This window comes from Pituophis catenifer, unplaced genomic scaffold (genome assembly GCF_029215685.1).
Source record: "Pituophis catenifer annectens isolate HBS135680 unplaced genomic scaffold, rPitCat1.0.hap2 SCAF_1, whole genome shotgun sequence".
NCBI lineage: Eukaryota > Metazoa > Chordata > Lepidosauria > Squamata > Colubridae > Pituophis > Pituophis catenifer.
In genome coordinates, this window is record NW_027256881.1 from 214,482,705 (window position 1) to 214,497,804 (window position 15,100).

General features: G+C 36.5%; 1 protein-coding gene across 1 annotated transcript in view; it reads left to right on the top strand.

The window, feature by feature from the left end:
• LRP1B (LDL receptor related protein 1B) overlaps positions 1 to 15,100 on the top strand; it is a 989,801-nt gene that overhangs the window by 780,615 nt on the left and 194,086 nt on the right. The window contains exons 24-27 of the mRNA XM_070957016.1: positions 993 to 1,190; positions 5,723 to 5,927; positions 10,456 to 10,620; positions 14,489 to 14,733. Coding sequence (XP_070813117.1) covers positions 993 to 1,190; positions 5,723 to 5,927; positions 10,456 to 10,620; positions 14,489 to 14,733 — 813 coding nt within the window. The remainder of the gene's footprint in view (positions 1 to 992; positions 1,191 to 5,722; positions 5,928 to 10,455; positions 10,621 to 14,488; positions 14,734 to 15,100) is intronic.

A 15,100-nucleotide genomic window follows, 5' to 3' on the forward strand; every position in this document is an offset into this window, starting at 1 on the left:
AGCAACAATTTCAACTGATCTCTAGAGCCCAATGTAATGAACAGGATCTCATATCTAGTAACTCAAAGTATCATCTGGAGAAGCATCACTGGTAGTCATTACAGATTCTCAGATGAAGGTTGTCACTTCTGCATCCTTACCCAAAACCTGGCTGGGCACATTTCCAAGAGGGGACTATCAATTTAGCCTTCTTGTTTGTTATTAAAGGCTGATATGACCTTTAGCAGCAACAACTAGAAACTTAGACCTCTGAGAATCTGCTGACCAAGAAATGAGATTTACCTCAGGGGGCAGGAACACAGAACTAGATGAAGGTACTGGGATTGAGTTCAAGAAGAGCCCAATCATGTCACCCATCATACCTCCCCATACCTCTCAAACAGGGGTGGGTTCTGCTTACCTTTACTACCCGTTTGCAACAGGGCTGCGTGTGCACGTGCGCTCTTCTGCGCAAGCTTCTGTGCATACGCAGAATATTTTTATGACATCAGGATCAGTGGGCGGAGCCTCCCACCAGTTTTTCTATAGAACCGGTGTGAACCGGGGGCAACCCACCACTTCTCTCAAGGTCAGAGGAGAATAATCTGAATATATCTAGCTATTACCAAATGAAGGGATCGAAATAAGGCCATCCAAAAGAGGACTGTCCAATAAAATAAAACACACAGTAATTGAATATTGAACTAATTATATGTATATCTTATTTTGATAGACAAAAGTGACTGGAATTCTTTCATAATGGCTTCTTAGCTTTCCTAAAATAAAATTCCATATTGAAAATTCCTAGTTTTTTGTGTACCTGTTTAATAGACTCCAATCTAATATTCTAGGGATAAGTCTGACATTTGCTTTCTTAAAAGAGATTATTCTCTCCCTATTCTACAATCAGAATATTCTACAAATATTAATCTGATGAATGTCTTTTATTACATTCACTGTAATAACCTACTACTGATTAGATTTAACCACAAAATGTACTGTTGTGTTCCCAGATCCTTTCGAAGCATTCATCATTTTCTCTATTCGGCATGAGATCAGAAGGATTGATCTGCAGAAACGAGACTACAGCCTATTAGTTCCTGGTTTAAGAAATACAATAGCACTTGATTTTCACTTCAATCAAAGCTTACTATACTGGACAGATGTAGTAGAAGATAAAATTTACAGAGGCAAGCTTTCTGAAACTGGAGGTATGAAATGGAGCTTAGATTTTATTTTATTTTTTAAATTAAGTGGTATAGGACTCAGAAACATGATGAATGAGTTATAATTGAAAGATTTTTATTACATAAATTATAAATATGTACAAATACATTTTATTATTTAAATAGTAAACATGTATATCAATACATACTCTGAATGAGTTACTGTATATATGGAAAGGCATATAAAGTGGGGCCAAGAAAAAGGGCCCTCTCAATGGTTGCTCCCTCCCTATGCAATATCATTCCACCAGAAATAAGATTGTCCCCATCTTGATATTTTCTGAGAAAGATCTGAAGAATAATTCTGTTAGTAGATCTGAGGACCTCAGGTTGATATGAAGCCAATGAAGTGAGTGGTTTGGTTTTGCTTGTTGCTGCTTGCAGTAGTAGTATTGGCGGGAGACTTAGGGGTTTTATATTGTGGATTTTTAACATTACAAGTTGCCTGGGGTCAGCATTGTAAGTTGGACAGCTAAATAAATTTGCTAAATAAATAAATAGGTTTGAGAGTTTTGGGTTTGGTGATTGCATATTTTCTTCATGGCTTTTTTGTCTTTCTGTTCAATATCTAAAAAATAACTGGGATTTTTCAAATATGTGTCACTTGTGTGGTACATATATTTACAGACACTACCTTTAGCTGTGTGTGTGTGTGTGTGTGTGTGTGTGTGTGTGTGTGTGTTCAATAAAAGTAATGTGACTGAGTTCATAAGGAGAATGCAATCCAAGCAACTCATTTTAAACCTTCTTCCCATAGTAGATCAACTGTCATTATCTGAAATATAGGATAAATAAAGCAATAGCACTTAGACTATATACCACTTCACAGTGTTTTACAGCCCTCTATAAACAGTTTACACAGTCAGCACATTGCCCCCAACAATCTGGGTCCTCATATTATCGACCTCAGAAGGCTGGAGGGCTGAGTCAACTTTGGCCCAGTGATAATCAAACTGCTGCAGCCAACAGGGCTGGTGGCTAAGGGCCTGGTGGCTCAGCAGACTAAAAGCATTGTGATTAACACCAGCTGTCTGCAATTACTGTAAGTTTGAATCTCACCAGGCTCAAGGTTGACTCAGCCTTCCATCCTTTCTAAGGTAGGTAAAATGAGGAGCCAGTTTGTGGGGGCAATAAGCTGACTTTGTATAAATATACAAAAGTATGAAGGCTATTGCTTAACGCATTGTAAACCACCCTGAGTCTCCGGAGAAGGGCAGCAAATAAATCAAATTAAAAAAAACAAAACAAAAAACCAGTCAGCAGAAGTAGCCTGCAGTTCTGAATTTGAACCACTGCGCCACCACAGCTCATTATAACTATGTTTTCAGATACTAACAAATGATTCAGCATTTGAGATATTTTACTTTGATGAAATTCATGACAGGATCAAAAGTTATAGCATATCTCTATCAAAGGTTGAAGAATAATTTTAAAGTGGAAATTTCTGGGATATTCAAACATGGCCTAAAGAACTGAAATTTCCAATAATGCCCTATCAATTGATTCATGTCCTTAAAAATGTTAAAATGGTATCAACAGGACTAAATTTGATTCAATATACATACAACGAAAAAGGTATTTAAGCTACCTGTTCCTAAAATCTTGCCTTAGCTCTGATGTGGGCAAAGATGACAAACTATGTACTCTGTATCCTTATAGATTCAAAAGTAGATTCCAAATATTTTTCTGCATAGATCATTGTTTTGATCATAGCAGCTAAAGGTAATCTTTGGGATCAATTGGCAGATTTATAATTTTGAGTGTGCTGTGGTTATGCACCCAAAATGACTACTACAGGTTAATTTGTATATTCAAAAATTGCTACCTTGCTAATTATGGATAATCACAAAACACCTATTAACCAGGAGTTAAATGCTTGTTTGCTGTCTTTCAGTTTATATTGTCTACTATTCTATTTATATTTTCTTTGAAGTATCACAATTTCACATAAAAAATATGCAAACAAAAAGGAAAGAATAAAAAGAGGAGGAACTTCTATTAGAATACTTATTATCAAGCCCAGTATGTTTCAGACACAGGTTCTTTTTTTTGGGTGCTTATTTTTTGGTATAATTTTATATTAAAAGCTAGATATATCAAAAAGGGAAACAATGCAATTCCTTTTTATTTCTCATACTTTGTTGTAAAGTTGCCTATTACTTTTTGAAAAGTCAGTTGATGTCTAGATAAGAATTTTGAGAGTTAAAAAGAAGTTATTTGTGTGTTTTCATTTCTGTAATCTTGTATTTTGATTTTTTCTTTGCTGTCACATGAAAAAGTTCCAGAAAACCTGTGTCCAAATGCTTTCTCTTAAACCTTTATCCCTTCCCTCCTCAAATGTATAAAGTATTGGCTCGTCATTCAGCTCCTTCAGTTGCTTCATCTCAGACCATTGAGGAGAGTTTTACCCTGCTGTGCTTCCCTTATTCTTTCTAACAAACATTAAATAGGAGGCATGTAAAGGATATATTCTACAGTTTTATTTTATTTTTTAATTCTTTTAATAAGACTTGAATTCAAAATGATGAAATGCATAGGAGATAAATGCAAAACACCAATAAAGGTTTGTAACAGATGATATATGTTTCTTCTGAGGTAAATTGAACCAGCAAGATGTTGGAAAGCAATTGTGTGGCAGAATTATAACCATAATGTTCTTCTCAGATGGATCCAGCAAAGTTCATTTGGGACTGTGTATTTCATACATCATATTCCATTTCAAGCCAAAGGCTTATTTTCCTTTTATGTTTCTCAAAATATTCACAATACGTCTATAGAATTCAGTGCAGATTATTTCTGAAAATGCCCTCAGAATTGTTTTGTTAGTCTTTAATAAATTGTTATACTAACCATGGAATTTGCAGAAATTAAATGAGCATATGGTAGTTTTAGAGCAAATATTTCTTCTTTTTCTTGAATTTTTGGTGCACTTATAAAATAATTTATAAAAATAATTTTGAATATTTAACCTTTTTTATATACAAAGGCCAAATCCTGCACGCTGCTTGTATGGATAATAGTGCTATGAAATGTTTCTCATAAGCTTCTAGTATAACCACCCCCATCAAGTCCCTACTCTATCTCCCCTCCTGGTCTACTAAGAGTAATCTGCAAACCATAAGCTTAGAGAAAAGCAGTCTGCAAATTCTTAAAGGTAAAATATTGGATGACTTCTATGCAGGTAGATGGCCTTGTTGAGTCATCAACAAGGCCATAGGTGGCTTTTCTTACTGACTGCTCATTCTGGGACCATTGGAAGTTATGTTGGCACTGAAATAGAAGATTTATGACTGGTCCTCAAACTTGCAGCTGCCACATGTTCCTATGACCATGTTATCACAATTCAGGTGCTTGGCAACCAGCATACAATACATTTATGACAATTGCAATATCCTCTGGTCACATTCATGATCTCCCTTCAAAGACAACATCTGCCAAGCAAAATCAATGGCAAGAAGTGACAGCCACATGATGTCATGCTTAACAAATGCAACTGGAATTGACGTAAATCAGATTGAATGATGTGATATTTTAATTTTCAGTCATGCCACTTAGCAATGGATTTGCCAGTCCCATTAACATTAGTAAGCAAAGATTACCTGTAGTGTTTAAAATATCAGAAAATTATGCATAAACTCCGCAGAAGAGGAAAATGATAGCGGAACAGTTTTCATACCATGTTCTGCATGCATAGTATGCAGAATTGTGACTAATAATCTCAGCCCTGAGGGATTAGAAACAACTCATTTGCAACAGTGCTATCCTTTTGCGATCCATTCCAAAATATATATGTTATGTAAAAATATAAAATAGTAAATGCTATTGAACCTAGTTGCCTTTAGAGACTTTCTGGCTTAAAATGAGATAGAAATAATTTTAATGGATAATATAGTATTAACAATTTAAATATTAATGATGGTGATCCTTTTTCACAATAGACATCTCAGAGTTCAAATTCATTTCAAAATTTATATGGACCTACTTTACAGTTTTGAATTACTATGATCATCGTTTTGAAATTATTATGTTTATCACCTTTGTTGTAATGATAAAAGTGTTCAGTGTTATAATTGGAACAAAACCTTTGTTTATAATATATTCATATTAAAATATTTATGTTATTCAGAAGGGTTATATCTTCACCTCTTGACCATAGATAATGGAACTGGACAAAAAGAGACCTTGAAAAACAAACCTACTATGTACGTTTCCAAAAGCATGTATGCCGCTTTGTGCGTGTGTAAAATAGTAAACAAAAATAAAGAACTATCTGAAAGCACTCAACATCTGATGATGTTACCTAGTTTGGTAACGCAACAAGAAAACAATCAAGCTCAGTCACCAAGGACTCCACAGTTCAACCCTGCGATATTTTTGGCAATTGCAAATATGTAAATCTATGGAAAATGGCACTACAAATGACCAGGGAGTGCTTGCTTTGCTTTTTAAGAAGTACATAATTTTTTGCTTTTTAGATAAATTTCTAAAATTGAAGACTTGTTCTAATATTTTCACAGGTGTAAGCTCCGTTGAAATTGTGGTCCAACATGGTTTAGCCACCCCAGAAGGTCTTACTGTGGACTGGATTGCTGAAAATATATATTGGATAGACAGCAATCTGGATCAAATTGAAGTAGCTAAATTAGATGGTACACTGAGGACAACCCTAATTGCAGGTGCAATGGAACATCCTAGAGCTATTGCTTTGGATCCCAGATATGGGTAATTATTCTTTATGTTATCTTACAATTTTTTTAAAAAAAAATCATGCAGAATTATTTCTTAATATTGCATTGCTTTAATATAAAAAAGAAAAAGAAAAAGCAGCAAAAAGGGGAAACAACCAAAACTTATTTTAAAGAAAATCATGCAATTTTTAAACACATACTTGACCATACAAAATAACTGTGGTCAATCTATTTATTGCTTATTTATTATTAATAGTAATCAAGCATAGATTTTAATGACATTAAATCTGAGGCTGTACATTTTCCACACTGGATTTTTTTTTCTTTTTTGTTAGTTCCCAACTTTAATAAATTCATAATTCTTTATGTTGTGATAAATTGCATTTTAACTATATAATTCAAAGGTATATTTACATTTTAAAACTAAAGACTAAAACACTGAGTAAAACTAAAGATTAAAACACTGATTGCTTGGGATGGGCATGAGATCAATCTGATCTCTGGAGAAATGATATTCAGAGGTGCCTTAACAGAAAAGTCTCTATACCTGGGACTAGCAAGCCAACACATATATTGTCATCATTTAATATTGTGAAACTCCTTTGCCTATTAAACATTTTTGCATTTTCCTTCGAAATACCTATTTCATTAATCCTCATCTACATCACACTGAATTTTTTTTACTATAGAGAACAGTTAAAATATTACATTGATTCTGGCATTAGCTGAAAAAGATACATGTAGCTGAGTATTATTGATGTATAAGGAGAGTCAGCAGCTAAATGGAATAATATCTCATAACAGCTTTGCCTAAATGGTACATAGCATATGTACCATAGATGTTCAGAGCTTAAAGCATGACAAAGACCAGAATAGTGATCCCTGAAGATATACCTCAAAACATTCAGAGTACTTTGGACTATTTCTGCTCTTGAGGCCCTCTAAACCATTTTGGACCATTCACACAACCACCTTCATGCCTGAAGAATTCACTACATGGGTGAAAATACTGCAAGCCAACCAGTCCTATCCTTCAAAGAATGCAGGAAAAGTAATTCAATTAGTGTTTTGTCCCAATTTCCTAGAAGCAACGAATAATTTTTCATACATACACACTGTCCATGCAAGAAAGAAATAAACTGTTAGCAGTCCATCCACATTTTTACTGCATATTAAATTATTTTGTCTAGTCATGTTTTAAATATCTGTCTGCAATTACTAAAGCTATTGAGCTGCCAAGTTGTCAGTCTATCTGTATTGAAAATTCTATGGACAGTTATGAAGATTGTGTAACCAGAGACTTCTTGTGTGAAAGCTGTAATTATGGCTGTAGGTTACAGTAGCATCAGAAATAAAACACGGACTGGGGTGATACCTTTGAAATAAATGTACCAGAAAAAGGATGATGGTTACCAATGTCAGAGATGTGTTGAGATGATTCTGGCAATATTTCTTGCCAGGAACGTGAGGAAACCAATATTTCCTCACCTACATAAACACACATGAGAGAAATTGTTAATGTTTTGTATTCATTTCACTACTACATGTAAAGTAGTTTTAACTTTTACATACTCACTGCTGAAGAAAAGCAAATTTCTTCTCAATTTCACTTTGTTCTCTTCACCTGGGCCACTGTGTATAAAGGCAGTGGTGGGATTCAGCTGGTTCACACCGGTTTGGCAGAACTGATACCTATTCTTTTGCTGAGTTTGGTGAACTAGTTAGACGTTATCTGTGTTTTCTGGTATACATCTGGTTTTCGTTCAACTTCCTTCCAGGTGGAAAAAACAAACAAAAAATCCTCCCCAAAAGTCCAAGAGAGGAGCAACAGAAACCAAATGGAGACGTGGTGCCTTCAATCGCATTACTCAAGCAAAAACTAACTTACTTTACAGCAGGGGCGGGGCAGAGCCTGTGCATAGGGTAGCAGCCCAGGGCCAAAGCGCCGCCAGAGCGCCAGAGGGTCAGGGAGGGTGCTGAAGCGAGTGGGCATCCTGCCTGCAGTGCCCATGCCGGCTGCTCCTTCCTGGCCACAGCTAGCATGCCACTGTGCTTAAGTGCCAGGAGATGCCGGCCTTCCCTCTGGCAGAACTGGGCAGCTGCTGAAGAGAGACGGCCCCATTTCAGTGCATGGTGCCCAGATGCCCTTGCTTCCCCCAAGCATTTCTTTGCTAACCTGATTTCCAGCTCTGTTGCATTTCTCCATCACATTTCTCGCCATCGTGTGCAGGGAACCAAAAGTTTGTGGGACTAAATAAAAAAGTTCAATCAATCAATTCCAATTTTCTTCTTGCGAAAAAAAAAGATCTTGCAAAGTTGGAATTGATTGATTGAACTTTTTTTTTTTAATCCTACAAACTTGTTTCCCTGAACACAACGGCGAGAAACACGACGGAGAAATGCGACAACTGGAAATCAGGTTAGCAAAGAAATGCTTGGGGGAAGCGAGGGCATCTGGGCAGTGGTGGATGGCGCAGACTCGGTGGAACGGCACTACAATGGAGAAACGGGAAATGGAGCGGCCAGCGCGAGTGAAGGAGGAGGAGCAGGGAGAAGAAAGAGAAAGTGGCCTCCTCCTTCCCTTGTGCTGGCTGCACCATTTCCCATTTCTCCATTGCAGCACAGCGCCCAGGATCCATTTTGATGGCAGGGGGGTAATTTAACAACCGGTTCGCCCAAGGTCAGGTTGGCCATTGCAGGAGGGTTGTCCCGCATATGCGACAGAGCTGGAGGACAGGGATGGGCCATCCCTCCCGTGATGACCTTGGGTAAACCAGTTGTTAAATTATTTGAATCTCACCACTGTATAAAGGGACTTGTTGCAAGCATGTTCAAGAGTCCAAATCAAATCCATACTGAATTTTAAATTGCTCTCAGCAGGGAGCTATGCATCTTGAATTAGTTGTGTGCTAAAACATCTGAAGTTGTATGCTGAAACATCTGTGAAGTGGTATTGTGAAGTCAGCAAGTAGTATTTCCCCTTTCAGAACAGATAAACAATGCAATAAGAGCTAACCTTTGGCATTTGGATATATGGGAAACAAGATGAGGTAATAGCTCCCTCCAATAGGGATCAAACTCTTCAACATTGCATTTTTTCCCCAGAATTGCATTAAACTGGACAAATATAAGAGCATAGCAATACAAAGCTTTGGAACAAACTTTAGAGAACTACAGTCTACTGGAACATACCAGAGCCTCTCTAAATTTTGCAAAGGACAAGTTAGTGTGTATAATAGAAATACTATTATGAAATACATTCTACATGGCAGAAATAAATAATGGCTATTTCACTCACAAAACTTAAATGAGACTGAAAAGTGTGTAAACAATAGTTGTATTTCTGTTGGGGGAGGGGAAATAAAACCCTGGAATAGCTAATTATTATTAAAAATAATGGGTGCTTCTTTTTAAATACCAATTAAGATCTTAACACAAAACCTTTGGAAAAGACCAATCATAAGCATTTTTCTTGGAGGAATTTATTTTTTCTAGTAGCCAATCAATTAGCCTTCCTCTAGCAGCTTTGATGAGCTAGGAGTGAATAAGTATAAAATGCAAGCGCATGTGAATATAAAAAGCAAGTATAAAATCCACTTCTAGATGGCAAAACAAACTGAAATTCATCTATTGGCACTAGGGACATGGTTTAAGTAAGCATTCATTAAAATTACTTTTTAACCTAATGTTCAAGCAGGAGTACATGCAACTGATGTTATCAGCAATGTTTTGCAAACTACTCACAGCAACCTTCAGATAGTTCCTTTTAACTTCACTATAGAAGAAGATGTAATACCCAGTAAATCACCTGAAATAACTCTACTGGATGACTTTGTGGTAATGTAATAGAGGCAGAGAAAAAGGATTTCTTCCTTGCTACAGAGTAGATCTCACAGGAATGTTAATACATATTTAGATTCAGATTGAGAGTTTTCCCCCCCTCCTATATTATTTAGTTTATAGTGCTTAACTAAATTTCATCACTAAAAGGGTATAATTCTATGTTGAGCAAAGGAATAATCTCTGAAAACTGTTCTGATCATTCCATGAATCAATTATGATAATAAATTCTAGTTATAGAAAATCCCTCAAAATATTTAAGAATTGTTGAAATAGACCAATTTAATACTATACTTAGAAGAGAAGGAAACCTGTAAATTTAAATCTAAAATCAGTCTCTCCATAATAGTGCTGTTTTTCTTCAAATTGTATTACATTCAGAATAACTTCATTCTTGCAACTTAAAAATACTTTTTAACTTTTTAAAAATTATTTTTAAAGTAAATGAAGTAAAGTTATATTTGTAATTAGTATAGTTTCACTGTTCCTGAAATTATGAAAATAAATTAATAAAATCATCATTTTTTCAATGGCAGGATATAGATCGTATCATTTATTTACTCACTTACTTATTTACTTACTTATTTCAAAATATTTATATAGTATGAGTATCTTGGGAAAAAAATCTGGGCTAATAGTGATTAGTGGCTAATAATGATGCTTTTTTTTCTAAAATACTGATTATTTGCTCCTGTTAATATGTTTCTTTTTGTATCATTCAGAATTCTATTTTGGACAGACTGGGATGCTAATTTTCCTCGCATTGAATCTGCTTCCATGAGTGGAGCAGGAAGAAAGATCATATATAAAGACATGGATAGTGGAGCATGGCCTAATGGTCTTACAGTTGATCATTTTGAAAAACGGATAGTATGGACAGATGCTAGGTAAAATATATGAATATGTCTCTTATAATCAATTTTTGGAATACATTACAATAGGTATAAACTATTATTTGGTTCCTATTTTAATGCCTAAAATTGTAATTACCACAAGAACATGTAAATTAGGAACTTATATAAGCTTCTTAAATCATTGTATTGCAAATCTTTGAACAACCAAAATGCATGTGGCTGGGGAAGTACACATGAACATTTTTGCACAGTTTATGTAGAACTTAAATAAATCTGAAAGAGGCTATGGGAAAGTATTAGAAAAATATAGTTTAGTTTAGTTTTATTAAATTTTTATACCGCCCTTCTCCCGAAGGACTCAAGGCGGTGTACAGCCAAGATAAAAATCAACAGTATAAAAGTTAAAAACAATTTAAAATTATTAAATAGTTTGGCCAATGATCTAAAATAAAAAAAACCCATTAAAAATAATATTTTAGGCCAGCCCTGCTTGATGGAATAATAGTGTTTTAAGGGCACAGCGAAAAGTACGAAAGTCAGGAATCCGACGAATCTCCGGAGGCAGCTCGTTTCAGAGGGCAGGTGCCCCCACAGAGAAGGCTCTCCCCCTGGGGGTCGCCAGTCGACACTGTCTAACTGACAGCACCCTGAGGAGTCCCTCTCTGTGGGAGCGTACTGGTCGATGGGAGGCTATCGGAGGCAGAAGGCGGTCTCATAAGTAACCAGGTCCTATGCCATGGAGCGCTTTAAAGGTGGCAATCAATACCTTGAATCGCACCCGGAAGACCACCGGGAGCCAGTGCAGCTCGCACAGGAACGGTGTTACATGGGAGCATCGAGTCGCCCCCATAATCACCCGCGCGACCGCATTCTGGATCAGCTGGAGCCTCCGGGTGCTCTTCAAGGGGAGCCCCATGTAGAGAGTGTTACATTAGTCCAGACGGGAAGTGATGAGGGTGTGAGTGACCATTTGCAAGGTGTCCCGGTCCAGAAAGGGAGGCAACTGGTGGATCAGGCGAACCTGATAAAAAGCCCCCCTGGCCACAGATTTCAGATGGTCTTCTAGAGACAGCTGTGAGTCCAGGAGAACCCAAGTTGCGAACCCTCTCTGAGGGGGCCAAGATCTCACCCCCTATAGTCAGTGATGGAACCAACTGACTATGACGGGACGCTGGAAACCACAGCCACTCGGTCTTGGAGGGGTTGAGTCTGAGCTTGTTTCTCCCCATCCAGATCCGTATGGCCTCCAGGCACCGGGTCATCAGTTCAAGGGCATCGTTGGGGTGGCCCGGGGTAGAAATGTACAGCTGGGTGTCATCAGCGTACTGATGGAAATCCACCCCGAAGCCACGGATGATCTCACCCAGCGGCTTCACATAAATGTTGAACAGGAGGAGCGAAAGGACCGACCCCTGTGGCACCCCACAAACTAGGCGCCTCGGGGTCGACTTCTGCCCCCCTGCCAACACAGACTGCGTACGGTCAGAAAGGAAGGAGGAGAACCACCATAACATGGTGCCCCCCACCCCTAACCCCTCCAACCAGCGCAGCATGATACCATGGTCGATGGTATCAAAAGCCGCTGAGAGATCTAATAGGACCAGGACAGAGGAACAACCCCTGTCCTGAGCCCTCCAGAGATCATCAACCAATGCGACCAATGCTGTTTCCGTGCTATACCCAGGCCTGAAGCCCGATTGGAACGGATCCAGATAGCCCGACTGGAACAGGATCCAGATATAACCACATAAAATGACCAGAACAACCATGTTTGATATTCTGAAAAAGATTGGTCCAAAATTTTATTTCCATAAAGAATGAGAAGGACAATATTGATTTTAAAAAAGGAGCAAGATCTGTTGATTGTCATGGAAAGTGGTGGATATTAAGGAACAATTTAAATGCACAAACAATGGTCATAGATTTAGTTATATTTTCGGTTTTTATTTCTTTAATATATTAAAGCCATTCCATTCAAAGAATCTTGTGGCTGACAATTCAGTAAAATGGGATTTAAATGTTAAAAGCAAGAAAAATAATAAACTGATTTTCAATAGGAAAAGAAATTTTATACTGAGAGTGAAACATTTAAGTGATAAAAAGGCTTGATCAGGCTTTGGATATTAAATTAAATTCAAGTTCAAATCATTTTATGGTCTCAGACTATAAATACAAGAGCAAAATTGAACACCATTACAAAATTTAATTTAAAAAGAAAAAAGAATGAACCTGAAGCAATTAATAATGAGAAGAAATCATCTTATCCTAGTCATAGCTGTTTCTGGAAAAATGGCAGCCTTTATAGTGGTTGTCCACATTTATCTTACAGAAGGAAGACTGTACTTAGTTGATCAGAAAGATCAGAAATTTATGACAATTAAATTTATGCGTGCCAGACACCATTGATACCATAGTACAATTGGCAGTGAAACAATACATGGATTACTGGCTTACATGCAATTATTCTATTGGAGAATAATATTATATTGCATTATAATCCCATAATAGACAGAACATGGAAGATGTTATAAAGGTGTCTTGGGAATGTCCATGAAGAGTCTACAATTGTACATAATTAAATCAGGGTGAATAATTTTAGCCCTCTCATTTTGTATGTCTCAATGCCAAATCCTATGTTTGATTAAAGTTTTATCTGGTCAAATGACAATATTGCCAGGAATGAGAGAACATAATATGCCAGATCAGAAATAATTTGCCTCCTCAGGGAAGAAGTAGGATAAGGTGAACCAGAGGCTTAGCTCAAAGATTTGTTTCAGCCAAAATCTGACAGGTTGGGCCCCAAGGCAAATGCAACCAAGTTCCAACCAAACAAGGGCATTTAAAACTAAGCAAGGGACATGAAGTATGGCTTTCAGAAAGTTAGCCTGAACAGCGTCTAAAATAGGGGCATCCTTATAAACACAAAGTTGTGCACTAAATAGCAATAACCCAAAACCTTTGCTTAATATAATTTTATTGCTGCTGGACTGTAGTTATTGTCTTGATGACTAGGATAGTTTAAGTGTGTGAGAAACATTTGACTATTCCAGTGGATAGGGGATTGTGAGTGGATGCCTAGGTATCCAATGTACTTGATCTGATCAATTAGTCTTTTGTTAAATTCCCACTTTACAGGAGAATTAAAGGGCATTCCAGAGTTTAAATTTTTGAGTAATTTTCAAGAATTTCCCCAGAACAATAGGACACTAACAGAGATAGACATATTTGAGGGCTCACTTAAAACAGTATGGTGGGCAAGTATTGGAGGGTGAAATTTTAATTTAGAAAGGGCTACAATGTCACTTATATAGAAGTTGAACAATAAAAGAGCAATAATACCACCTTATTTGACTCCTTTGAGGACAGGGAGATGGTTACATCATCATTACAATTGTCTCTAATCTGCACTGTAATATTTTGATGAATAAAATTGCCAATCTGAGAAAGTGATGATCAATGGATATTGTAATATCTATTATAGTTTCCTCTGTTCAAATTGAGTCTAAGGCTGCCCTTAAATCAAGAAACGCAACATAAAGGCTACCTTTAGGAATTTAGAGAGGTTTTTTTTTTAACCAAATATATAAAACAGAACATTGATCCATGGTAAAATATCCTGATCTGCCACCCAATGGTTAAAAGCCAGGATATTTACTGAATACATTCAATCTAAAAATTTTAAAGTGTAAAAATTGGCTATAGAGTTTTCTTATTTAAAAATAAATTAATTGAGTGGTAATAAACATTTGCTTATCATTTTTCTAGTATATTGCGAGACTGATACATTTAATCCACCCTTTGGGGAGCAATATAAAATTACTTTTTTATTTGTTTAATTTTACAAGTAATAGATCATAGCTGTAATAAGCACAATTTCAAGAGTGTTTCAATTGTTTTTCAGGTCAGATGCTATTTATTCAGCACTGTACGATGGGACTGGCATGATTGAAATTATACGAGGTCATGAATATCTTTCTCACCCTTTTGCTGTCTCCCTTTTTGGGAGTGAAGTATATTGGACAGATTGGAGGACAAACACATTATCTAAAGCAAATAAATGGACAGGCCAAAACGTTAGTGTGATACAAAAAACCAGTGCACAGCCTTTTGATCTTCAAATTTATCATCCAAGTCGTCAACCCCAAGGTAAAGTAATATTTTTTTTTATTAAAATGTTAATTGCAGCCTTTGTATTCTTATTCAACTTCATTGTTAAGTAACAAATGGGAATATTTGTATATGTGTATGTGAAAGACTTTTCTGTGTGTGTGGGTGTGTGCATGCACAACTGAGAAATCTGACATTTTGTATGTATCAAATATTTCTCTGAATATCAGTTTATATTTTCTATGGTGCTTATACAGATAAATTGATGTTTTTGAACACCGTGGTTCATTTTAAGATTTCTAAACAAAGCCTAAAATTAATTGCCTTTTGTATATGCTTCTGGGAAGAAGTACTAGCCATTGATTATTAAGGAGATGCTTTAATTTTGGGTCAATATAATAATAAA